General features: G+C 40.8%; 1 protein-coding gene across 3 annotated transcripts; it reads right to left on the bottom strand.

Annotated features, from left to right (window-relative positions):
- Window positions 1-798: 798 nt before the first annotated feature.
- On the bottom strand, window positions 799-27,789 carry n4bp3 (NEDD4 binding protein 3). 3 transcript variants are annotated; one of them, XM_086023933.1, is made up of 10 exons: window positions 27,439-27,789; window positions 8,354-8,625; window positions 8,092-8,254; window positions 6,590-6,802; window positions 5,604-5,725; window positions 5,333-5,528; window positions 4,009-4,101; window positions 3,685-3,930; window positions 3,333-3,576; window positions 799-1,625 (listed from the first exon to the last, which is right to left on the bottom strand). In XM_086023933.1, the coding sequence occupies exons 2-10, from the start codon at window positions 8,590-8,592 to the stop codon at window positions 1,261-1,263; spliced, it is 1,881 nt and encodes a 626-aa protein (XP_085880059.1). In that variant the 5' UTR covers window positions 8,593-8,625; window positions 27,439-27,789; the 3' UTR covers window positions 799-1,260. The 3 variants fall into 3 exon arrangements, with proteins under 3 accessions (XP_085880059.1, XP_085880060.1, XP_085880061.1); XM_086023934.1 differs by lacking the exon at window positions 27,439-27,789 and adding an exon at window positions 21,909-22,049; XM_086023935.1 differs by lacking the exon at window positions 27,439-27,789 and adding an exon at window positions 13,218-13,332.
- Window positions 27,790-27,886: the final 97 nt, after the last annotated feature.

Here is a 27,886-nt window from a genome sequence, read left to right on the forward strand (position 1 = left end):
TTTCAGGGGGGGGGCATGGCTCCATTTCTAGTTGGTTGTTTGGCTTTATTTTTTATATATGGATGTATGTTATTTATTTACATGGTGTCTAGGATATATTCAGTGCTGAAAAAGTAACCTCCATGTTTTCATCCCATTGTTTCATGAAATATGAAAAGTTGATACAATGAAGCCATGGAATTGTTAGCAGTATTGTTGTAATCTCACTTATGACTTGATTTATGTTTACACCACACTTGATTGGTAGATTTTTGTGAAGCTGCCATAGTGAACGCTTAAAAGACTGCAAATCAAAGTGTTTCCTAAATTCACAACTCTAATTGAAGTGGATGAATAAATGATCTTTCGGATGAATTTATAGTTCATTTGCCTTAAATTTTAGTATAGGCCTAACCTACACAATTATTTTTTTGATACATCTTGATAAGGTTTGTTGCAATACAGTTTAGTTCATTCCTTGTGTCTGTTAAAATAAATAAATTTGATTGATAAATTGTTCAGCCCTAGTGTGCTTGAGGTACAATGAAGGAGAGTTTAGTCCTTTACAAAATATATCAATCTGGCAAGAAATTGAGGAATAAAATTTGTAACAATGTCATTTTCATAAGTAGGGGCACTTTTCACAAAAAAGTGTTAAATCTTGGCACCAAACGTTAGTCCTTGCTGATACCGAACCTCCGCATGCAGCTTTTCTGCCCGAATCCGGAAAAGCTTACCAAGGGCCCAACTAAATCCCGTCTGAATCCTTTGGTTATTGTCAAAGCTGTACAGCAATAGTAGAACAACAGCAACATTCCCCACGATAATCATTTGTTTATATACAGATTCACATTTAGGAAGACTTCTACTGTACAATGTATGATGTGCTTGTGTCTTCTGTTGGTTTTGGACGGTTTCCTTCTAGTCACCAAAATGCGCAGACATTTTGTGCATACACATCAAAGTGATTTAAAAATAGAAATATTCATCATTTTTATTTATTAATTTATTTATTTTACGTCAAAGTTTGACCTCTGCCAAAGAATATATGGAGCAGAATTATGCCAAACTTACTATACTCAAATTCAATTTCCTTAGTTAAACAGTGCATAATGCTCAAGTTTCAATGCCAAAGTCCAAGAATGTGTGCAGGAAGTGCACAGGTATTTAAAAAGGTGTACAGTGTGGTTCTTTGATTGGTAATTACAATCATGGTTGAATCTAAAAGTTTCCAGTTCTAACTTTTGGTCCACGCCCGCCTCGTCTTCCCCGTCGTCATGTTCAAATTTCGGAGGATTCGATCCTGTCTATCCACGGCAAACCCGGGGATGGACCGTCCTCTTGTTTTTCCACGTTGCTCTCCAGCTCTTGCTCTTGCTCTCCTCTTCCCAAAGTGCCGTCACCGTTCCCGCCTCCTTGCTCTCGGACGGCTCTCAGCCGGTGCACCTCCCTTTCCAGCTCTGCGTTGCGGTGGTACATCTCTAAATAGCTGGCCTGCAGCTCCTTCTGGTAGCGGATGACCTTGTCCTTCTCTGTCTGCCATGTCCGCCTCTCCTCCTCGAAAGCCGCCGCCTGAGCCTCGCTCTGGCGTCGCTCCAGTAGGAGCTCGGCGCGCAGACGCTCATCGGTCGGGCCCGCGCAGCCTCCTACAAGCACAAGATGGTATCAAATGTTTCAATCGGCGGTCCAGTGGAGCTGTCTGCTTCTGACCTGCTTACATTAATGAAGTAATAACCTCATTTTTTTTGTACTTAAAATAACTGACTGGTTTCTGATCATCATGCCTCACAGGCACTATATGGACAAAAGTATAAAGACACATTTCTTTATCACTTCAACTTTGGATTAGGCCCAGAGTGCCCCTACACTGAAAAAAAAACACAACTCATATTTTTTGGTCCCAAAACAGCCATTTAAGTTGGAAAAACTTTAAATTATTGACATTCAAGGCAACGACGTTAGTTACCGCAACAAAGAGAGTTGTTAGCGCCAAAACTATTAGCTGCGTTGTTTTTAGTTAAATCTTTAAGTTGGGAGTCATTACAAGGGACAATAGTTCTGTAAACTCTTCTTTGTGGTGAAATGGTGCAAAGCCAACTTTCACAACAGCAAAACATTTAGTTGAATTGCCCAACTTAAAAGTTTATTGAAGTTTGTTGCCTTGAAATTTCGAGTTCACGCAACTTTTTTTTTTTTTTTTTAAACAGTGTTCCTATTTTTAAGCATTTGAAACCGTGGGACCAGTATAGTATAGTATAGTAGCTAGTATACAAAGCAAGGTCCATTCAGTATACAAAGCAAGGTCCATTCAGGTATGATTAGATGGGTTTGGTGTGGATTGCACAGGACCCTGACCTCAACCCCATCAAACAGCTATGCAGTGTACTCGAACAGAGTTTGTGAAATTGTACATCTCTGCGGGGGTGGGGCGCGGTGCTAGTGAAAGTTTAGTTGGAATTGCTGACGGACGCCCGTTTAAAATTAGAGGCGGACCGGCATATAGTAGTTACTATTTTTTTTTTCCCCTCGCAAAAAAAGGCGAATGACGGAAGGGTACCCACCCTGCTGACTGATGATAAATAACGGACGCTCAATTTGTAGTAAAATGCCCAGCTCTGAATAATCATGATCAACCATGTGCATTATAAAATGAAACAACAGCTATTGATTTCTGTAGGTGTAAAAAGCAGGATTGAAGCAGATGACATTCAATATTTTTAACAAAAACCTGGCTGTGCTGAAATACAGTGCTTACTTCTTTCTTTCAAACTTACACTCTCAAACTAAATAAATATGCCGCCATCTAGAGGATGAAAGTGGAATTACACCCAGTATAAACGAGCGTTAGACCACAATTGAGTTATCAACTGTAAATAAAAAAGAAGGTGAAAAAAAATGCAAATTTTGAGTACCGCAAACCTGTAACCTGCCAGGGAGAGGATTGACTGCATTCATCTATCTATGCCAGCGACGTATAGAGATGAGCAGAACAAGTGAATGCTCTTCTACTGGATGGCAGAAGGTAAAACAACCCTGTGCACTCACCTGTTGCCATTCATACAACAGAATAATAGCTTCTCCTTTACTACTATTCAACAGGCCTATTTTTAACTGAGTAAATTGAGACCAGTTTATCAGTATTTCAGTATTCATATTTTATGTGACATTTCTGTTTAGTAGTGCGCCGTGAAGTTTTTCAAATGTTAAATCCAGCAGGTGAAAAAGTTGCGAAACGCTGAGCTGACCAGCAAATTACCACTTGACTCGTGTAAATTCCCATCCCCCATGCCAATTCCCATCCACAATTTGGAAGCATTCGAATTGTGTTGAATTGCTCCCCCCCAAAACGCTACCTGTGGCACTTTCGTCTCCTCTCCCGTGGTCGCTGGTGCTGTGAGAGGGTCTCCTGTGACGCTGGGTGCTGTGCAGGATGAGCTTCAACGCATCTACCTGACTGTCCCTGTTGCGCAGCTCCAGGCGGGTCTCCCTGAGCTGCGTCTTCAGCTGGAAGATCTCGCTCAGCTTGTGGGTCACCTCGGCCTGAGAGTCTCGAAACTGCTGCTTGAGCAAAGAGATCTCTCCGGACTTCTGGCAAACCTTCGAGGGACGACAGGCATAAATGAGGGCAAACACCATCGAATTCACTGAACTCCCCTGTAATTACGTCAAAGTGAGCGCTTGTCCCCGTCGTAAAGCAAAGCCCACCTCCCACTGCGTCTCCTCCAGGGTGGGACTAGTTGGCTTCTCCTTGACTCCGCCCTCCTGGCTTCTTTTAAGACCCTCAAGCTCTTCTTGCAGTCGTGCTTTCTCCTGCTGGGCCTTGTAGAGCTGCAGCTGGAAACCACGCTGGGATCGCTGGGCATGCTGGGAAAGCTGTCGCAGCTTGGCAGCGTAGAGGCGCTTCAGCTCCTCTACTTCCTTCTCCCACAGACGCTGTTTGCCTTCAAACACCTACACGCAGGGAGAACATGAGGCGCAGGCGAGACAAAACGGACGGCATTTGATTCGGGATCCAGGTGAGGGATTCACCTGAGCGATGGCGCCCTCGCTCTCGTCCAGGTTTCTTCTCATCTGCTTCAGCTCGTGTTCTTTCTCCAACAGCCGCTCCTCCAGATCCCGCACCTTCCAGGGGGTCACGTTATGGTTGTGGAACAAGGTTATTTTAGTCGATGAAAAAGAACAACATAACTAAAACTAACATTTAATAAACATTTTTGTTAACAAAATACAATAAAAATGGAAATGCTTTAAAAAAAAAAAAAAAAAAAAAAAAAGATTGACCCCCAATCTTATGTTCATAAAACTAATACAAATTTAATTATAGCAAATATGTCCTTTTTTCATGTGTCACTTAATATTATACTAGAGCTCTCGGGGTTCATTTTAAAATGTATTCATTTCTGTATTGCTGTATGTCCATACAAGGAATAAGGAATTTATTGGACAATACTTTTTTTCTTTTTTATCTTGCACTCGACATATGCGCCATATATTAAAAACAAAAAAGACCTAATACTGTACAATAATAAAACTAACAAAAATTATACTGAAACAGCATTTTTGGAAAAAAACTAAACAAATTAAATCTAACAAACCTGCTCTAAAAATTGATTAAGACTAACAGAATTTAAAAAAGAAAAGTCAAAATTAAGTCAAAACTAACTGTAATGAAAAATCCAAAACTAATAGAAGCCTGGCGTGGACATGAACAATGCTGTACTTTTTGCACAACTTGCTGTTCTCAAACAAGCATCTGAATGGCAAAATTCCCAAGAGATATTTAAAAAAGAAAAAAAAACAAAACTTCAATAGCCATAATAAGCCAATAAAATTCAGTATTTCTAAAGCATTTGCATCTGTTTATTTTTTAATCATACAATTTTTGCATGCCTTAAAATCAGCATACATTTGTGAATTTCAAAATTAATACAATTGAATAAATTAAAATGTTTGAATGTAATTTCAAAATTGTAAGATGTGGATTAACCAAGATTAATTTAGTTAAATTTTCTGAAATTGGTTTCCATCAGATTTACATAAATGCTTCAGTTAAAAATTTTTTTAGTTCATGTACATTATTTTATTTGATTCTCATCTGCTTACATGCGAGCAATTTACTGACACTTACAGTACATTCTATCGTCCACACAACATTCCTGTCTAGTTACACAGAATCTAGGTATTCAAGGAGTTCGCTTCTCACATCCACGTATATTAATATTCATGAATCAAGTGCTCAATCTGTCTTAGAAAAATGTATATCCTTTGATATTATTATTCTTGTGTGTCGCTGTTATCCAGTTTGCTGCTACAAACGAAGAATATCAATTATGTTCTCGAGTATCCTACTCACCACTTCCTCTACAGACATGGAGAGGGTCCAGTCATAAGGAGGCGGAGCCTCCCCTCCATACGGCACCAGGCGGCTGAGCGTTGCCATGCTGCGACACGCCATTTCCCCTATGGTCCCGCCTCCCGACCCAACGGCTTTGGCGCCCAGAGAGGTGCGGTCCAGGGAGCCGATAGTATTGATGTGGCCCATAGATGCACTTGAAAGGCCAATTAAATGTCATTTTCAAGCAGTTAATAAAACATTTTATTGGAGGATGGGAAGTGACACAGACCTGATGTGAGCCAGGTTTGGGCGAAAGGGGGGCCGATACGGCGGCAGACTGCTCATGGAGTTGTGGCCCGAGTCTGACAGGTTGTCATCCTCCTGGCTCGCCCCGCGCATGGAGGAATGAGCCTACACAGCAATAATAACAATTTGGTAACTGCAAGGCCAGACAATGATAAAGATCCACTAATTTGACTCACTTTTTAAATTTTTTTTAAATAGCCCAGTTTTTTGGGGGTTGCTTAGTTCATAACAACCCATTTTTTGGGGGTCATATTCTGCAAAAACAAAGTTGGGTCAAATTGACCCAAGTAGTAGATCGGTCCATTTTTGACTCAAATTGGGTTATTTGTAATCACTTTTTAGAGTGCATGTATTCAATCCGGTGCTTATTTTGCTTGCAACATTTTTTTGCCCAATCAGATTTCAGTACTGATGTGTAGCCATGTCACTCAAATCTACCCAGGGTCTTCAGTGAGATTGGTTATTTAAAAAAAAAAAACTATCAGATATCAAATTTGCCTCACAGGTTCAGCAAGCAACCACTTCAACATTTTTCTGTATTCTAAATAGTTGTTCAGAGCAAAACTTTGTCACAGCAAAACCCATCTGTAGCGATTTGCAATGTATTTGTATTTGCAATACATTTAAAAATCAGCTGGTAAGTATGACTTATTTCATAATTTTAAAAATGTTTCTGTAATGATATCAGATAAAAATTGATTGTATGTGGCCAAGTTGCGTGCTGTTATATTGTGTTTTTGCGTAGTATTCATCTTTTCTCTAGTTGCGTCATGATAGCGGCGGTATTTATGGATAAACAAATTAACGCAATGCTTGTGAATGGTTCAACTTTGGCACTCATCTGAGAGCCATTCTACTTCTGGTTTGTTTTCTGACTTGAAAAGAGATTTTGCAAAATGAACACATTTTCCTCCTCCGAACTGGGATCAGGTGAAGATTTTGAGAATGACAACAGAAGAGACAGCGGACCTTGTTGTTACCAGTGGTGGAGCCTCCGTGACGAGAGGGCGAGGATGAGGAAGATGAGCTGGAGACAGTTTTAGAGACATGGGCGTAGGCTCTGTGCAGCCCATTAGATATTCCGTGGTCCGCGTCTTCTGATTTGGAAGCCGGATACAGGTTCTGCATGGAGCTGAAGTTTTTGGGAGTGACGGGTTTGAAGGCAGATGACCTAAAGTGGACCTGAGGGTAACAAGAACACTCAAGAGACTTTAGGAAATCACATATGTGGGTGCTGGACTATCATAAAAAGTCACACAATTTAAAGAAGAAAAAAATAATAATAAAAAATCAATATTATTTCGTCTTGAGACTTCTCAGCAACGACGGATTGAACGGCAATTTGCTAGATTTTAATCCAAGCACAGTGAGTGTTGGAATATCCGCCCATGACTGTGAACTGGAATGAACGTTTGATTGACTGCTAACATGTTGCGGGGGTGTTGAAAGATGCGTCCAGAGCGGTATAAATATGATACTGATCCATTTGGCACAACCTTGGCAGCCAGCCACTGGCTGTACGTCAATATAAAACACCCACATTGGCTGCTTGGAAGTTATTCACGTGTTCTGCTGCATCTAAAATCAACATATGACATTCTATCGTCTACATGGTGCTTCGATAACTTATCTGCTATTATATGGACAGCACAGAATTAAAGAGAAACTATTTATAATCAGTCATTTAATCAATAAGCGTTAATATACCAAGCTTTTAATACTTCCAGATTGTTTTTTAATATTAGCAAGACGAAGAAACACATTTTAAATGAATCAATCCAAGAAAACAAAACAGCTCTTGTTAATGTAAATGCTTGAAGGACCATATTAAAGAACAGAGCTGGCCTTTACTCTAAAAATAGTTGGGTTAAAAAAAACAAAATTAAAAAAAAGTTAAGTACAATACAATACAACACAATTTTATTTATACAGCTCAATTCATAACAGCTACGTCAAAAAGGGACCAACTGTCATTAATTTGACCCAAAAAGGTTCAAATGAATAACACACAAAACAATCCAATCTTTCATTTTATGAAAGATAACGTTTTAGGTCAAATGAGTAACCCAAAAAGTTGGGTCAAATTGACCCGAGTTGCAATCCGTCTATTTCCCATTTTGGGTTATTGTTGACTCAGCCAAATTGGGTCAAAATGGATTGATCCAACTTTTTGGGTTATTTGCTTAACCCACAAAACAACACCAAAAATTGGGTTATTTGGCCCAACTTTTTGGGTTAAGTAAATAACAAAAAAATGGGTTGTTTTGTACAAAAATCGGGGTTAGTTTTGTATGGTTGTGGACAAAATTGGTTTTGTGAGTTATTCATTTGACCCAACTTATCGGGTTAAATAATTAACCCAAAAGGTTTGTCGGTCCCTTTTTGACCCTCTTTGGGTTATTTTTAACCCAACAGTATTTTAGAGCATAATTAACAATGTTATTATACAGCGCACTCAAATAAACATTTACCTTTTCATATTTTCCACCACTTGGCAATGAGTTCTTGGTCAAATCAATCTCTGTGCCATCTTTGTGGAAGACCTTGGCATACAAGTTTTCTTCCTTACGCCCACCGTCAGAGGCCATGATGTCCTTGTTGGAGCCACTGCTCTGGTTTGCTTTGGGCTCTTTTCTGTTTGGGAACACAGTAAATCAGCCGTGGAATGTGACAACAGCCCGGGAATGTACTGTAGCTGCATGCCGGCATCTTCCTCCGATTGGTGTCACCCACCTGGTGATGTTGAGGTAGTTGAGGAGCTCCCTCTGGGTGAAGCCTTTCTTCAGGAGGCCGTTGGACGGTTTGGGCCTCACCTGGGGAACGGCCTGGTTGACTTTAGTAGGAGACACGTCGGGCCTCTCCACCAGACTGCCTACACTTCCCATGTTGCAGCGGGGTGAAAAGGACGGTGCTGGGAATGGGCTTTGAAAGTTTTTACTAGGACGAGGAAGCGTCTGGACCGAGGCCGCCATTGGTGACGCGGCTCACAAGGGAGGAAAGGTGCTCTGTAAAGAAAAAAATAAAATAAAAAAACAACACACTGCATGAGATAAATGTGTCAAGATTTACACTTGAAATGCTACATGCTCTCTTTAGTTTATTTTCCCTTCCTCCCTTTTACTCCACTCCACCCTTTTGCCCCATTTTACCACCCTGAGTGGATGTCGTCAGCTGTGCTCCTCGTGTGTACACTACAAGCAGCTGTCTCAGAACCCACCTAAACACATACACTAGACCGGCCGCATCTCCCATCAGACAACGATGCACGCAAAATGACACTTTTGCAAAAAGAACAAACATCCTACAGCTATTCAAAACTACCGTCTGTGTGCTCGCAGGTGTTTCAGAAGTGGTTTTTACGTCAGGCGTTCGCATCTGGACATCGCAGCAGCAACTCACATGCGGCATATGAGGCTGATGTTTATCCGGGGGTTGGGCAGCATATGTCAAATCGCAAGCCTGTTGCATAACTCTGATCCAGCTAGGCTACAACTGCAGAGCTCAGGGGGGATGATATCTTTTGCTAAGACACATGGCCAATTCAATCTGGTGCTTATTTTGCTTGCAAATGTCCTGCATCCCATGAAAGTCACGTGTCCAACATGCCATTGACGAAATGGATGCTGTGTGCAGTATGTGATCCTCTTAACTCTCATTAAGGTAAAATGGTAGATCTATCTATCTATCTATCCATGTCAGGTAAATAGGACAAATGTGCCCTGAAATAAAGAATTGTCTCCATCTATCATGTAAAATTGGTACAGTATAGTTATTGGTACACAAACATAAACCGTAGATATTTGTACAGGTGCAGCAATTAACCAACAACTAATTGATTTATTTGAGAATTATTTGGATAATTTATCAACTGTTTAGAGACCTTGTTTACTTTCAATTTGTCTAAACCCTTGGAACTTTAGCTTCTCAACAATAAATTTTGTCAGATTTCTGCAGGCCTCCATGAAAGCAGATTGATAATCTTGCGTTTTTTGGGGGGTTTTTTTTCAAAGCAAGAAATCTGCTTTTACTTTGGAAAACAGTGGTCAACATTTTTGCCAATTTTCTGACATGTTATGGACCAAAACAGTAACTGAGACATGATTAATCCATGTATCATTCGTTCTTCAAAACAAAATGAGGTAGAAAAATAATAATAAAAAAAAGACGGGGTTTTGTCAATATTCGTTCCAAAAACCAAACTGAAAAAAAATGAATAACGACTCATTTTTCGATTTCCGTTTTTGTGCAGGAATGGAAAACGGGCAAAGCAGATAACAGGTGCTTTGGATGTGTCATGTACTTCATCTAGGGCAAGTTGTGTGACCAGGAAGAAAAGTAAACTTCACTAATTTCTATTGAAACATGGCCATGAGCACAATTTAAAATATTTTCATATAAAGATTTTCATGTGGTTTGTTTTGTTGCAAATGTTAGACGGAAAAAAAAACCCAGTGTATGTTGAAAATTTTTCTTTACTTAAAAATCGTGCCTTCTAAGGAAATAGTACGGTAGTAGTAGTAGTAATAGTACGTGCAGTTGATTGGTTGACTGCAAAAAGACTCATTCATCGGGCACATTTTCATTTTAGAACTGACTAAACGCAACTGAGAAGTCTGTCTAGAAAGTGTAATTTATTTGACACGTTCATAAATCATTAACTGCATTGTTTTCTCTTAACCTTGCTCCCACCATCACATTACATTCTTTAAGATGACCTCATTAAGGTTGTATATTGATTTAAGCAACCCCAGAAGCCATAAAACATCTGAAAGACCACAAAAGCAGCACTATTCGTATAAAGATGATGATTTGCTCTTGGTGCAACATACATTTCCCATAGACTGCTCGCAAATCAATTTGAAAGCGCAGACTGACAAACAAGAATCTTCTTAACTTTAACTTTGAGTCTTCAATGAAAAAGTCTTCGGTGAGGAAACCCTTGCAGTTACGGAGAGAACATGCAACAGCAGAGTTTGGAACCCAGCGAACCTCAAAACTCTGCCGCAGATATGCTGACAACGATTTTGACGTGCTGCCTTATAATATAAATATACTAGCAAAAAAATAAACATTCCTATGATATCATCTGACGTTTTGTACCATCATACAATAGATGGTATAATTTGGCATGACCCATTTTGGAAAATCAGATAGTTGAGCCCCCGTACTGCCCGCCTCTCAATTTTCACCTTCCAAGCATTCTGTATATGCATTGGCATGTCTCACTTAAGTGCTTTACACTGCTACCCCCGGCAGATTGAACCATTATGCAAATTGTTCAAAGAGTGTGGGAGAAGAGGAGCTCTAAAGCAACTTCGGGCTCCTTTGCTCGGGCCACTCTGCCAGGATCAGACTAAAGCTGTTCATGTTTTTATTCATGCAGCTACCATGTACTTTGCACTAAACCAACCAGCTGCTAATAAATCAATCCAACACAAACTGAGATAAAAGATGCTGAAAATGTCATCTTTTGCTGGAATATGCCACTGGGTTCGTTTCGTAGGAAGTATCAAGCCCAAAGCACTGCAAACCAATCGATGCCCGACAGGAAGCGGAGCTGTGGGGGCGAGAGTGACTTACACAATCTTTGGTGGTCTGAAGACAACCGGCATCCGCTTTGTTTTCCGTCATTAGCCTTCAGTTTATTCATCTGAACAAACCAGACGGAGATGTGGCAAAACTTACAGCAGCAAGCTAGCCCCGACTAGTCAAGGCCCCCGCCCGCTCCCCACCAAGGGCTTTGCTCTGGCTCTGTACTTCTTCTTGCTCAAGTGCACTGAGGTTTTGCTCTCTGTGATTTTGTTTTTTAATTTATTCTTTATCTCTTTATTATGCTCATTCCCACATTTGTTCACAATTGCCGAATTTCTTGCAGTGTGTCCAGATCATTACTTGCACTTCCAATGAATAGTTAAGTGGTCACAAATTGTGCATGCAACTATAAAAGTGGAAACTCTGCAGTGTCATATTTTCACTGTCAAAGTTTTAATAAAGGGCAGTTAACCGTTAAGGTTTTAATACTGTACATGAGTGTATGAGAAGAAGTGTTACGTAGACAGTGATCTCATGTTTTACGACGCCAACAGATTAATGCATTCAATTTCCATTATTTTCCAATGTATTTTTTTTTTTATGCACACAAATTTGAGGACTGAAAATTTTTGAAAAATAAAATAATTGCATTCCCCCGCGCGCCCCCAATATTGTTATTGCGATTTAATATGCGATTATTTTTTAAATGTCCTATTTCCATGTATTTCAAATGAACCTGTATTACAATAACATCCAATTGATTAAATGCTTTGGTCTTATAGATTAGTCATCCGCTAAAAAAAATAAAAATTAAAATGACCCATGAATTTACAGTCTGTATATCCATGTTAATTACAGTTGTTAACTGACTAAACATTTTGACTTGCATACGGCTTCAAAATTTCACAATATTGTGACGTCAATTTGAATTTAATTACCAGTAATTGTTCAGGCCTAATTCTGAAGCATTCTGGCCTTGAAATGTTCCAATGGACACGCTTTTCAGTACACACCATCTCTTTGCCAAAATGCATAGTACTGTTTTCTCGATGGAAATGTTGTTTTTTTGGTCTTTGTGTAACCCACACAACTACCACATCTACAACAACCACAAAGACAACAAAACCTTCAGCTTACAAGTGGAAGCTCTGAAGGACAAACTCCCTCCTAAAATAGCAGAAAGAGGTCTGACACTTGAGTGTGAAGAGAGGACATTTCAGACGCTCAGAGACACTTGGGTCAGTCAGCAGCACCACGACAACACGCACAGTGGAAGGAAAATTCCAAAGATACTTCGCAGAACACGGGTTTGGACTTGTTGGCCTTTTGATGCGCCGAACGCTCACTCCCACGGACGCTTCGCTCACACTGGTGTATGCGTGTGGGTCACTCAACACAGCATTGCAAAAAAAAAAAAAAAAAAAAAAAATTCTTATACCCCCACAGAGATCGCCTCCCCTGCCTCATATCAAAGTTTGTTTACATTTGTGGGGTAACTTTGCAAGTTCCATGATCTCAACCACCCACAGAGCACACACTTGGTTACATCACACGAGCTCTGTGAAGGCTAGACTTTGTGCTAAAACCCAAATCATCCACTCGCCTCACTTAATCTGTTTCACAAATAACTGCAAAGATATAGTGAGATTTAGCGATCCATCCATTGTATCTAATATCTACCGACCTACCTACGTACCTGCCTACCTACTCCACTCTTTTCTTAAAATGATTTCGCAGGATTTTTCTAGGACATTTCCATGACTTCATCTGCTACAGTAAGTTATCACAACATACACTAATAAATTCCATCCCCAAGTGTTGTTTTGTAAAAGTATACCTTATATTTTGTACATTTACAAGGGAAGTCAACCCCAAAATGTTCTTTACAACAATATGTTCTATGCAGCCACACTAGACTAAACCTGACATTCTGATTAATATTGTGTTTGTGGAATACGAATTAAGAAGCAAAGTCCATCTGTTGTTATCCATCTCACTGAAAAATGACATCACAGTTGCTCAGGGCTCAACTTCAGAAAACAGGTCAGCTGTGATTGTTTTTTACCTGCTAAATTCTGCATTTTTCTTTTTTCAGTCGGGAGTTGTATACGAGACGTTTTGTTTCAAGTGTTTTTTCAGAATTGAACAGATGAACAGTTTCGATGTCGCTTGTGACGAATCTGCAGACAGGAAAAACAAAATGACTGGACTGGCATTGCCCCGAACGGCCACAGCTGGAATTGGGAGCCAGTTGAACTGGAACACCGGCGTCAAATCCTTTCGCTTTGCAAGGAAGAAACTGGTCCACTTACGTACTCTATTTTTATCCTTTGGCCACTTAAACAACAGTTGGCCTGAATGCGAACAATGCATCGCCACACAGCACCGAGGCATTACGCCCCAAAAACGCGATAACAACGGTAAAGAGCAGTTAACGGGTGCAATGGGTGACTGGCGACTCGATCTCTTCAAGTGACGTCACTCGTCGAAGATGACCGGAGATTGCAGGACATTTGCATTTTGCTTAAGCGCGTTGCTATGGGTCTAATTATGAATCTGATCTGGTTGGGTTGCATCATAAAAACTAATGAAAGTATTCTCAAAGTAGTTTTCGCCGTTAGTAATACTCAGAAGATGGTGGGTTAAGTTGACGTCACACTTGTTTTTTTGAGTGTAGAACGATGCAACAGCGCTCCCTGCTTTAGTGGTAGAAATGCGGTTATGAGCTCCCAGCCTTAATGAGTTTAGACAGTTTGTTGATAAAAATTGTTGTTAAAATTGGCTAACGTTTCAGTTGAACTCCCTATGTTAAATGTAACTTTGTAAAGATGATGTTTTGACAAGTGAGAAAGGTTTCTCTGTTTTTATTTTGAAGTCATCATGGCAAAGAAAAATAATTGAGTAGATAGAGTAACAGAGAGAGTTGTTATTTACCGTTAGAGGGCATCATGTATAAATCATATTTTGCCAGTAAAGTCGCTCATTATGTTGCTTATGTACCTCCTGCATTTATGGCCTGAATCTAAAGCTAAATTCATCAGTTCGGTTCATGCTTTTTTTTTGTTTTTGTACGTGAACATTCATCTTTGTTGCAAAATTAAACAACTAATGGACAAAGTATTGGAAAACAATCAAATGTTCTGCCTGTAATTCATGTCTTTGTTGATGTACGCGTTAAGGGACCAAACAAGATGTTATTTTATTCATAATGTATATCTTTTTAAATAATCAGCCTATTATTTGTTCACCTGAATTATTTGGTGCCAAATATCGAAAAAAAATTCATATGGGCCAGGCCCCATTCTGAACCAAGATTGTAACACTTATCCACTTAATTCCCCTCTTCAGCCTATTAAGGCGTTGGGATTCATTATACTGATGTCAGTGAATTGCACCGTGACAAATGGACCAACCATCTTCATGCAATGTAAAGTCAATGGACAGCTTGTTTTTCTCTCCAATGTGGGTGGGATCTAAGACCTGTGAAGGGATTTTCTCTGCTGGTACCTCCTTAACATTCCACACTTTTGTTATCAAGGAACACTTTGGTTTATGGTCTGTTTGTCAGGCTTTTCATCACGCAATTTTCCCTCACATTGACCATTTCATGCCTTACATATGAGGGACGTTCAACTCTTTATCAGGCAAGGAACCATACTGAGTTACTAAAGCGGGTGTTGCACTCTGCATGCCGGACTATGATCCAGTCATATGACAATCAGAAAATAGTTACACATTCAATGGCATTTTTAACAAAACATGAGATGATAGTCCGTATTAATCAATTTGTCTAAGCGGAATACAGGTAGTCTGTTGGATGTAATGGCCCAGTGGCTAGAGGCTCTATTTAATATTTAAAGCTTTAAAATTCCACCTGGCATTTTTACCTGAATGCCTAAAAAGGTGCACCTACAGTAAATTGGAAGCTGTACTTGAAATTTGTCCAAAATAAGCATATCTGATGGAGATTGCAGCAGCTAATAACGTGGCTTTATGGATGTAAGGCTTGGTGTGGACTAACTATATTACTGGAAGACTTTTACCGGACCCTTGTTGACGTAATGGGATCATTTTTGATGGATTATGAAATTGTGTCGGACATTTATGAGGCTGAAATGGTGAGTTCTGTATTTTTTTTTGTGTTCGTTTGTTTGACTTAGATGCTCTCCGAGCCTGCAGATATGATTGTATCTTATAATGTTTGGTATCATTCGAATCTGCGGAAACTCCGTTTTCTAACCATATATAACATACCCGAGCATGTTTTGAAGTTGCTCTATATCTAGCGAATATATAGAACGTCCCCCGGCGGGACGTTGGAATCGCTTACCACATAGAAGTGGGAATGTCGTAATCAGCCCATTGCCATTCACGCAGTCTGGCAGGTGGCAGATGTGATCTTTTGGGCTTTTTGGCCATTATTGACCTATCAGCTCTGTCTACCAAGAGGCCGGGCAGAATATGTGTAACCTGGACAAAGAATTTTGGGGATTTACGTTGCTGGCTGCATCTGCTAGATAGTCCTCAACCTGAAAATTTTCATTTCTTTCTGTCTCACTAAATAATAAGTAAATAAATTGAAGCATTTCAAGGAAATATGAATCACTATGTCTTTTCACCATGCCCATTCCCACATTTGTTCACAATTGCAGAGTTTCTTGCAGTGTGTCCAAATCATTACTTGCACTTCCAATGAATAGTTAAGTGGTCACAAATTGTGCATGCAACTATAAAAGTGGAAACTCTGCAGTGTCATATTTTCACTGTCAAAGTTTTAATATAGGGCAGTTCAAGGAAGTATGAATCACTATAGTAGTCCCAATGAAAATGCCATTGGAACAGATATTTGAAAGTGAAAATGGGTGGCTGGATGGATGGATTTTAAGAAACAATTCACTTACCTTTTGCTGGTTATAGCCTACTTACTCGTTTTTTTTCCCTCACATAAAAACACCACTGTAGTTGCCAGGTCCCTAAAATATCCACTGCCCTATTTTGTGTCTGGCGTCTACACTCCGAGCGCTCAATGGCTGCTTTTCTCTGCAGCGATGAACAAATACGACCCGCTTGACCCCCGTAGTGACTCAAGCAGACGCCATCAATGAAGACAGTGTGAGAGAGAACACTTGAGCTTTAACGCCACCACTCTTGACCACCACTGAGTCATGCCCCGTGTCCCCGAGTAAGGCTATGTCCCGTTCTCCGTGTTTTGCAACGATAGTGGACCTCTTGTGCCAAGTTGCGTCTGCTCGCTCGCGAGACGAGAATGACATCGGCTCGGTTTAGCCACAGGCATCCCTTGCCGCATTTCCATGTACGTGTGTAGCTTGTGTCATGTCATATTTCACACATACGACATGACATAAAAATTGCCCTCAGATGTAGAAGAAGCATTTCACAGTCCTTCTTTTTCTTAAGACTTCTTTGAGTAGCCTGCGGGTTCGTCTGTGTCTCCCATCCATAATGAATAACCAGCTAACAATTAGAGGCCGCAGCTGAGCAATCTTCGTCAGTCCTGCCCGATGGTGACGTTTGCATGCAACACTCGCTCGCACAGCGGAGCGCTCCTTGGCCTCACACAGGAGATGATTGCTCTCTTCTAGGCCTGCAGCGCACTTCAGTCTGATGTTTGTGAAAGGTGTTGACAGAAAAAACGTGATCAAATCAGCATATAGTCACACTTGCTTTACTTATATTGCTCGAAGGCCCTCAATAGGCCCTTTTTGAAAATGGAAAATGAGGAAACTAGAAACAAGGAAGTCAGTTGGCATTGCCATCAGCTAGTTTGTTGTCAAAGCCTATACCTATGTACAATGGAACCTTGATTTAACGGAACCGGAACCAACAGACCCCAGATTCAATGGACAGAAAATAGTAATCAGTCAAACAAATCAACCTAAACATATTTTTTTCAAGAATATGTTCTAAGCAGGCCCACTAGTTGAAACACGGCATTCTGATTAATATTACGTTTGTGGAATATGAGTTAAGCAGCAAAATCCACCTGTTTTTAGCCATCTCTGGGGGCGGCCATTTTGTCACTTCTGTCAACTGAAAATGACATCACAAACCCTCAAGGCTCAGCTAACAACCAATCATAGATCAGCTTCAGAAAACAGGTGAGCCGTAATTGGTCATTATCTGAACCCTGGGTCTGTGATGTCATTTTTAGTCGACAGAAGTGACAAAATGGCCGCCCTCAGAGATGGCTAAAAACGGGTGGATTAACTCTTACCCCACAAACGCAATATTTAACAGAATGCCTTGTTTCAACTACTGGGCTTGCATGAGTTGACTTCCTCTTTAAAACGCCCCCTTCGAAAAGTAGCTGTTTAAGTGTTTTAGTCCCAGAATTGGCCACAGTTTGCCACAGCGCAGTTTACTGCTCCCTTGTCACAGATAAACAGACTGCAACAGGCTTAACATGCGCCAATATGGTGGCCATGTTGATCGGGGCAACTTTTCCATCGAAAGCAATGTATGGACAGACGCATGGTCATGTTAGCAGGAGAGAGTACCTTCAAATGTAATAGAAAGCAAATCAAATCAAACCCAACAAAAAACACAGAACAGAATAAGATGACTTTGGTCGAGAAATGGGATACACCCTTAGACTAGTCACCATCCAATCCTTGGGCAGATAAAGGTAAACAACCATTCTCACACTTCACACATAAATATAGCCTTTCACACTCACATTCATAAAAACAAACAAGTTAAGGCGGGGTACTTAAATATAGATCTTAAAGGACCGCAAATAATTTTCCCACAAATAACTTGGCTGAACACCAAATTGTAACTTCAAAGAATACAAAGCACAATTAAAAGTGCATCTGTTTGATACGAGTGCCAAAGTGGGCTTCTCATCAAAATAAGACAAAATGTAGGATATAAAAAGCTTAAAAGCCTAAGAGGATTAGCACCGTTTTAACGTACGTGATCCTACTATGACTATTTAGTAGTCTCCCTAGCCTGATATTCATGTTAACCATTGTGCCTTTAGCTGAAATGTCTGTGCTCCCAGTAGCTGAACACATATTGACCTCAGCTAACTGTGCAATATCGTATTTTTTAAACAGAATTCAATTATCGGCTACACTTGTCGTGTGGGGTTATACGGGGTTACTGTTGATTGAACTAGTGCTGCTGCATGGATCCATATTGACCTGTATCTGACTAATATTTCCTAAGGCTGTTTTGGTGTAAAATGATGGCCCTCGAGGGAAGGTGTAGGCAGGACATGCACACGTATTAGCACGACTCACATGCAAGCTTTTTATTTTGCAGCAGGGAGTGAATAGATTGCATTATGCCTGACTTTGGTGAAATTCGAAATAATGAGTGTTGTTTCCCGTTTGGTGTGTGTGTGTGTACATGAGTAAGATTATCTTTAAGGATAAATACCTGACCCCGGGGTTAGCGTCTGTTTGCTTTGCGCCCATCCCACACACACACACACACACACACACGTGGGCTACAGTAATCAGCCTAAGTGGTGAAAACAAAGCATTTCGCCATCCATCGACTTTGGACGAGAGGCAAGGTGCATTCTGGATTGGTCAGCAATCAAACTCAGGGCATCAGTAGAAAAATAACCATACACACTCATGATCACATCAATGGGCAGTTTAGAGTCTTCATTTAACTAACCTTTATGTTTTTGGAACGTGGAAGGAAACAGCAATACACTAACTACACTCTGGTATCTTTCTAGAAAGAATGTTGTCAAAGTGATCATTTGAAAAGGTGAACACACAGAGATTTACAGAAATGAAGTGTTGCATATTGATATTTATGTTTCCTAATTATTGTCAGAAACAATTAACATGATCAGTGTCTTCATACAAATGAACATCATTCATTATTAATATTAACATAATAATAACATTTTGGGGCGGCACGGTGCTCGACTGGTTAACACGTCCGCCTCACAGTTCAGAGGTCGTGGGTTCAATCCCGGCTCCGGCCTCCCTGTGTGGAGTTTGCATGTTCTCCCCGTGCCTGCGTGGGTTTTCTCCGGGTACTCTTGTTTACTCCCAAATTCCAAAAACATGCATGGTAAGTTGATTTGACACTCTAAAGAGTCATTTTGGGGACATTAAATATTAGCATCAAAATATATAGTTGAAATTACTATACGTGTTTGGACCGTTTAAACAATTACGGACGAGCGAATGGTTTTAGTGATTTCTACTCTACTTTCAAAAGATAACTACAAGGTATGCTCGTACCTGACCACAATGTGTGCCACTGGACATCCCTAATACTGTTTATGTATGTATGTTTCCTAACTAAACGTTAGATTACATTCATATTAATAAAGTGGAAGATGCCATAACGTCATCAATATTGCAAAAAGACACAATTCTCAAGCTAAGCTAAGCATATATTACTGTTACAAACACATAAAACATGAATACAAGCTGATTCATAATATGACCTGGTGAAGAATGACACTACATCACACTGTAAAATGTTCCTAATGTTTTGCCTAATAAATACCGGTAATAATAATAAAAATAAAAAAAGACTGATTCAAAAAAGGCTCAATAATTGGAAGTTAATCACTTTGACCATTATTTGACTAGTTCAACTCCAATCAATGCGTATTTGAAGAGCTCTTCCAAAACGAGACAAAAGACAAAAAATAAAAAAATAAAATAAAATAAAAAAAGATCCATCTTCCCACGCCGTTCATTGTGTAAAGACTATTGTCCTTTTTGAACACAGATTACGTTTTGTTAATAGGAGGAAAAACATTTTCCTTAAAATAATCAAAATTGATTAATGGCACTTTGGAAGAAAAATCCAGTGTCTGGCAACATACTGTGTGACAAAAACGCAACATTTTGCCTGAAATTAGCTGACCACATCCGGGAGCCAGTATATGTTCGTGCTCACATTGTTAACAACCAGCAGTTCAAAGAGAAGAATGTGAACCAAGAGAACGATACGAGGAATGAAATGCACATTCTTAGCATTTCTCCATGGCTAATAATTAACGAACCTTCATATAACCCAAACATTTCCACTGAAACTAAAATGGAGGGTTGTGTGTTGCATCAGTTAAGAATGGCCTCAAAAACAGCAAACCCACGAGCACTACACATGGGTAACCTAATAACAGACATCAATCACTGGTCATTTTACCAGATAATCATACTGTGTGAGTGTGTCTTGAGCTGATTAGAGCGCAGGAGAGTGAGCTTCTCTTGAAACTCATTCGAGAGAGAGCGGGGAGAGTTTTCCGTCCCTTTTGTGAAGCTTCTTTGTTTCCCGGAGCGGTTCACGTAGGAGTTACCCTTTTGTAATTACGGCAACACAAATCGTGCTCGGTTCCCACATCGACCCACAGCAGATGCAGGTCCGCTCGGTCTACAGCTGCAGTGAATGTGCGTCCACACACACACACACACACACACACCGGAGGCTGGGTCACAGATTGGACAGCAGTCACTGATGGTGAGTCACACTCAAGTGGGTTAATGTGCAAAGCAATGCTTTTCTGATTTTTTTGGGGACTGGTTTTATGTTCACCAAGGCATTCAATTATCAGCCGGCATCTCAGGTTGCACAGTATGAAGCTTTGTTGTTGGGTTTTTTTTTAACTGCTGTGCATTTGGTCATTTGTTTGTGCTGAGAAACAGCAAAGTGGGAACAAGTTAGTCGCACTGTTTCTAATGACAACAGTACAGGGAGCGTGAGACTGCACCATTATGGAAACACAAATGGAAGCACTGTTTCGACAAAAGCAAGCCAATGACTTACGCACTTTGGGTCGAAAGGACAGACATTTCAAGGACACAAATGGACCATCAGAGCAGCAATTATATACAAGCACACACAAAAGCATGTAAATAAAGGCACATCTCCGCATGGGTCAGCAAGTACAGATAATCCGAGGTGTCTTTATCTAAGCGCCATGCGGTTCCACTTTGGGGATAATCAGCCATCACATGTTAATTAGCGCCAAATCAATGGTGAGGCTGCTCAGTGTGACGGCATCAGGCCGCAAGTAATGACTTGAAAAGTCAAAGTTTACTCATTCCAATTCAACTCGGCTCCAAACAAGCATTGTCTGTGGCTAATTAGGCGAGTCGCACTGTGAATTTTCACTGTGCTCATCTCACTGGCATGTCAAGTTTCCACAAGCGCATTCAAAGTTGAAGCCTTCAATGAAATAGCAGCAAGAAGAAATGACCGGACCATTAAAAATACAACACTGAACAAAATAAAGGTCAACCTATTGAACGCAAGTTTTGCCATTTTGTTGGTTAAGCAGAAAATTGTTAAACTGTTAAGTCACTGTAACTGTGTTAAACACTGCTAAATCACAGTTCCATTTTGTGACAAATAGTCAAGAGAAATCAAATTATCAGCCAATACCAAATCTATTTAAGAACTGAGTATCGGATTGAAAAAAATAAAATAAAAAAAAAGTGATGTAGAGTTTGCTTTTCCAGGTCCATACAGTACATTAAACCAACATCGCAGTTAGTTTTCACAGAATATAATTTTACAAACAATAACAGTCAACATGTTTTCCTTATTAAACAGAACTAATTTAACTTTATCATTAGGATTCATTTATATTGATTAGTAACAGTTAATTTCATGTTGGACAGGTGCAACCAACAAAATAAAACAAGCAAAATAATTATGTCGAACTGGCTGGCTGACCTTAAAGTATTGAGTAGAGTCAACGTTTCATCTGAACGCGTGATAGACCCAAAAGCATGAATGTAAATCACTTTACCTGTTTGTCCAATTGACTCTGTGACTTATCCTATATTCCGTTTCTCCTACTGATAACCGGGTCACAGGACTTCCTGTTTGTCAGTCCGATGCGAGGGAGGGAGCTGCGCAGTCCTAAACAATCACCTGTGGGCGGACTGTATGGTTTGAAAACAGAGGCGAAGCTACTTTTTAAGCTGCGCTTGAGGGCCGTGCAGATTCACATGTTTTTCTAACTTAAAACCAGGTTGACCTAATATGGCTTTTATAGAGCGCCTGGTACTTTCCAGCTCTCCACCTGCTCATCTATTTGTGCACCGCACAATCGCTTTAGGGGGCCCGTGTGGTCGGACTTGTTCTGCCTGTTCTTCAGACAAAAGGCCTGCATGCGGATCCGCTTTGTAGGCGGACAGTCCAGAGCCAACATTGACCCACACCGCCTCATCGGAAAAAAACACACCAACGCAACATGCATGTTTACTCTCTAATAAAGGATCCGGCTTGGGAAAATACAAGATGCGGTGAGCCCAGCATGGACAATGGTCTGATTGTCAGAAGAGCTACCGGAGGGGCCATATCAGGTTACATGAATCAAACCAGAGGGAAGAAAAGAGAGGACATTGTTCTCTAAATCTGCAGAGAAACTACTTCTGTATTTCCTCACTTTGAGTTGGAGTGGGTCAGCAGAGCTCAATGGTCGACTGACTTCTTAAAGACGGCACCAATGGGTGGGCATGCAGGAATCTTATTTAATAAAGCACCAAGCCCAGACTGGCAGGCTATTAAAGACATTCCTGGGCTTGATTTTGCTGTTGTGTATTGCCATTTAAGTTAAAAAAAAAAAAAAAAAAAAAACCAAACAAAACCCAGAAAAAAAAACCAGGCAAACATTTCATGAAAAGACCCCTGCAATGATAGGCTGAACCCCTATCATTACCTCTGATCCCCTGAGGCTCACACAGTCTTGCTTCCAGATGATCATCTATCGGGCTGATTTACAGCTTGAGACAAGAATGTTTACAGAGATCCATGGATGGAAAATCTAAAGCTGGGGCTATGTCGGAGCCTGCTTAAAAATTCTGTACTTGTTGGACCTGTCACTAAATGAGAGGGCAGTCTGGATCAGACTCATTTCCTCTATCTATAGCTCCTCTGGACAATAACATTGCAGGGAGCAGATAGGATGTCTGGCATTTGAGAAACAACATCAGCGTAGGTCCGAAAACCACTGGAGCTAAGCCGATCAGTCAGTCTACACTAAGATAAAAAGTGGCGAAGGTCAAACTGATATATGTAAAGCAGTATGGGATGGGATCATGTGACTGTCACCGAATACACTGATGGTGTAGCGGTTCACTCCGCTGACTTTAGTGCAGACAGCGTGGGTTCAGGTCCAATTGATGGCACATTTCACAAAATAACATTTCAAAAGGGTAATGGGTTCTATTTTCATGGCTGGCGTAAATCCTGCGGGCCGGCGGATCTGCGAGGAGGAGTGCTGTGCCGCGGGGACTGCTTATAGGTGACTTCAATCATGGCCAATCAAAGTGGCTCCTTTAACTCCCTTTAAAAGTGACAAACTAAAGTCTTCACATAGTGGAACCCCACCTGAGCTGTGAAGCGAGCACTTGGAGACTTTCCGCCCCGTTCATTCTTGTTCGCCCCATAGCTATGTCGCCCAGTGTAACTGCGTGCACGGGTAGAGTTTTCCCCCTTGGTATTCTGATAGATAGGAGCGGGTAAAAAAGGGCCACTTGCGCCATTGAGGGAGTGATCACAGCCAATTTGTTTGCCGGCCAATGGAAGAGGCTCACCTCGTTCTCTTTAAATTCAGCACAGTCTTTGACATTGTGGAAGCAGAAATAGACTACAGAAGCTCAAAGCATGCAAAGTACGTTTCTAAGGAACTGCAAGCAGCCCTCTGCAGGTGGATGAGGTCAAGTTGGCCAGGGCCATCACAGATCACTGCTGTGAAGTGAGCGCTTGGAGACGCCTCCCACCGCCATTGTTTGTGCCCGTGTGTTACAGAAACACAATCTAGGGTCAAGAGAGGGCTGATTTATTTTCACAGGTAATTTTACTCATGTACTACTTGTCAGGTCAAATTGACATTTTTAACACATATGACAAAACGGATTTTTTTTGGGGGGGGCGGGGGGGGGGGAGATTACAAGTTCTCTCCTTTAAATGGCTTCCTTGGTAGGGTTCAGAAAAAAAGCATACAATGCGTCATTTATGAAAACCAGTGCCTGTGCCATTAGCAAGACGAATCAAAGATAAATGGCGACACCTGACCTAAAGCTGACCCCCAACTAGCAAGTACATGCTGCAGGTTTGAGATAAAGCCCTGTGCTTTGCATTCAGTGCAGTTCGCAGTGTTAGGCTAAATGTGTAACATTTGTCTTGCTTGGATTTTTCTTCAAACAATGCGCCGTGTGACCATCGCCGCCGCTGAGGCACGTGCGTGCAGGCGCACCTCTAATGGAGATAAAGCGTATCAATAAAAATACGATAAGACTGCATTGATGTCAACAACTGTGGTTTAGTTTGCTTAATAACACAATAGATATTAAGACAATAGTCCATGTGTGGAGGCGCTGTCAGAGTTAGTGCAATGAGCCGTTTTCGTTCAAGTTAGTGACATTTGGGGACAAAGAGCACAGTGAGGGGTCCGCCCTCCTGCACTTTCAGACCCCCCCCCCCCCCCCCCACATTGAAGGTCGGTGGGTCCTGCCCATCTTACAACAATTTTGTTTCATTAGTTCATTTGCGGCGTCTTCATATCCGCCTCCTTGAGAGTTTTGGATTGATGGAAATGAACATTTGGGTCAGACCCTGACAGATGATGTTAAAATCAACAAGATTCAACGAACAGATTTATGACCAGGAAGCTTTATTAGTGAAACTAAAACGTGTTGCAAAAATGTGTTGCAAATTATGCTGGGTTTCACTTACCTGAATAGTCAAAGTTCTTCTAAATATTAATTCAAAGGGTTGTCCAGTCTTCACTCTAGACAAGAAACTAGCACGAGTGTCAACATCCTTGTTTAGCTGTAAGGAACTACCACCTGCTATTTGGGGATAATGATTAACCGAGGTGTGCTCTGCAGCAAGTAACACAAGCTTCATAGGCCTGCAACTAAAAAAAAAAAAACAGAATCGATCTGTAATAACTAACACCGACCATAACCGAACATCAGATGGGTTATTAAAGTGAATTATGCAATTGTGGCACAACCCTGTTCATAAAGCCCAGTACACCCACTGTGCCTTTCTTTAAACACACCAGCAGATAGTCCAAAAAGGATGAGCGCAGCCAAGGAGTGTAAAGCTCTACATTCAGAGAAAGTCTATGAGATGAGGATAAGCTCAAGATTAAGGACTAACATTGAGAAAAAGAGTTGAAAGGAGCGGAAGAGCCAAGTGGAGAAAGAAACGGGAGGTGGGGACTGGACTTGGGGAAGAAGGACTGTCTCTTTGATTTGCTGACTGGCTTGAGGGGGGGACCTTTGTGACTCAACATAGTGCTATTGGACCATCTGCTGGACTTCAAGTATGCATGAGTAATCTGACGTGCACATACTTGGCAATTAGAGGAAAAAAACCGATATATGGTCCTATTTTATAGTTAAAATACATGTATGGCAACAGGTTTAAATAGCCACCCATGCAAGATTTGTATTTACGAAACAAATGGTCAACAGTTGACAGGACAGTGTTACATCAGCTGCTGGTGTTTAAAACGGGAACACATGCGCGCACACACATGAGCTCCTGGGATGTTTAACAGCTGAATGGAGGTGTCGCATCAGCTGTTTTATAACAAAAAAGGATGCATTAATGGTCAAAGTCGTTGTACTTAAAGATGTTGCAAAATGCCAAATGTTGATTTTCTAACCCATTTGCTGGGTGGTGGTGGACTTTTGAGCAGATTGACCCAGCAGATTGTGTTGAAGTTTGGATTTAGGCAGGCTGGTTGCCACTTTGGGAATTTTAGTCTAACATTCTTACAAAATGTTAGGTTGTTGGTTCAAGCAGATTATCTGGTGTAAAAACATTTTCTTCTTAGAAAATGTTGGTAATATTAGTATTATTTTTAACCTCAACTATAATGATAACGTGGTAACCAATTTCTTGGTAGCTTTAACTCATCAGTAGGGCTACTTTTTACCCCTTGTTGGGTCCAGATTTTGACCCAGTGTTCTAGGTCAAATTCTCAACCCAATGCATTGGATATAAATAAACCAACATTGCCTCAGCACGTTTTGGATGAAGCACTGGGTTAAGTGTTTTACCAAATTTGGGTTACTTTTAACCCAATAGTTTTAAGAGTTCATGTTAAACATGTATACAGTAATGTCACAAGCCACATCAATAGGTAAACTTGAAATATATACGGATGTCCAATACAAAAGCTTTGCCAAATATTCAGACTTTTTACTTTTGCTCAATTTTCTTGCTTACTTAATTTATTAAGCTTTAGGAAAGGGGCATACATATACAGTATATTCATTAAATATATAATTAAAATGATTAGGGATGTTTGACTTTTTTTCAGACTGATATCAGTATGATTAGTCACCAAGCACTCACCAACACCGAGTAACGATACCACAAATACTTTTGATACATAAATATATAAAATAACATTGGACCCAATTAGGGCTTTCCCAATTATGGTAAAGATGTTCAAGACTAGAACATTACCTGCATAAGATGACAGCCACGGCAGTCATTTCTCACATTGTTGCTACTGCACTACGTCATTGGTCTAAAGCACAGCAAGACTGCAAATCCCAACGATGTGACAGCCAAACGTGCAGTAAAAGTCCCCATAACCCACCCATGAATATACCACACACTCTCCAAAACAACAACCATTGTGCCTCTTTTGTCGAGCTGATCCTTCATTTGCGTCAGCCCTCGCACACATAGCCACCTCGCTCAAAAGACCCTTCCTGCTACGCTCCAAGAGCCCTCCCGGTCAGAGGTCACCTGTGGCCTCCGGTTTCCACGACGACAGCCTGGCAGTCCCCAACATTGAGTTACCCCACCTCCCACACACACACACACAGTGAGTGACACACACAACTTTTGTCCCCAAACTCCAGAGAATCATAAGAAACCCTAGTGCTTGTGTGTGCGTGCGTGTACGTGTGAGCGAGCTCAACCCAAACATGTACAGCTGTGCACAGCAAACACTTAACAACACGTTACACCAGATTCCCAACCACTGTGGCAAAATTTCACTTTGTCAGAAAATTGAGTACTTTTTTTCGTTTCACTATACAGTGACAGACAGAACAATTAAAACGAATTAAATGAATTAAATTTCGCCACACATGATTTTTGACTGGTGGCGTGCCATGGGTTTTTTTTCTAATGTAAAATACGTGCCTCATCTGATTGGAAAACACTCGATTACACCGGAATGTGGACCACCGTAGGCTAGCTGTTTTTCCTCCATCATCCTGCACAGTGTACGCATGCACACCTTCAATTGCGATTGTAACGTAAATCATAAAAAACGAGGAAGAAGTTTTGCCACTCACCATTTGCCGCATGGAGGACATGTCTGCTTTAGCGTGGATCTCCCTCTGGAAATGAAACCATTTAAAGAAGAGGATAGTTCCCCAGTGTCGGTGCGAATCAGCCTGCTCGCCGCTTGTAAGAACACACACTGGTATGAAGAAGCGTTTCCCTCTCAAACGTTTGGACGGAGCGGAAACACCATAGGCTGGGAGAAAGTTGCTCGGGCGGTGTGGTAGTAAAAGCGGAGATGGCGTCATCTTGTGGCCACAGCTGTAATTACGTCAGGTGTAGGTCTGCATATGTTCTATGCAGACCCACTAGTTGAAACAAGACATTCTGATTAATATTTTGTTTGTGGAATACGAGTTAAGCAGCAAAATCCACCCGTTTTTAGCCATTTTAAGAGAGGACATTTTGTCACTTCTATCGACTGAAAATGACGTCGCAGTTTCTCAGGGCTCAGGTAAC

The sequence above is a fragment of the Filicampus tigris genome, chromosome 2 (assembly GCF_054856515.1).
Source record: "Filicampus tigris isolate MCC_2025a chromosome 2, RoL_Ftig_1.0, whole genome shotgun sequence".
NCBI lineage: Eukaryota > Metazoa > Chordata > Actinopteri > Syngnathiformes > Syngnathidae > Filicampus > Filicampus tigris.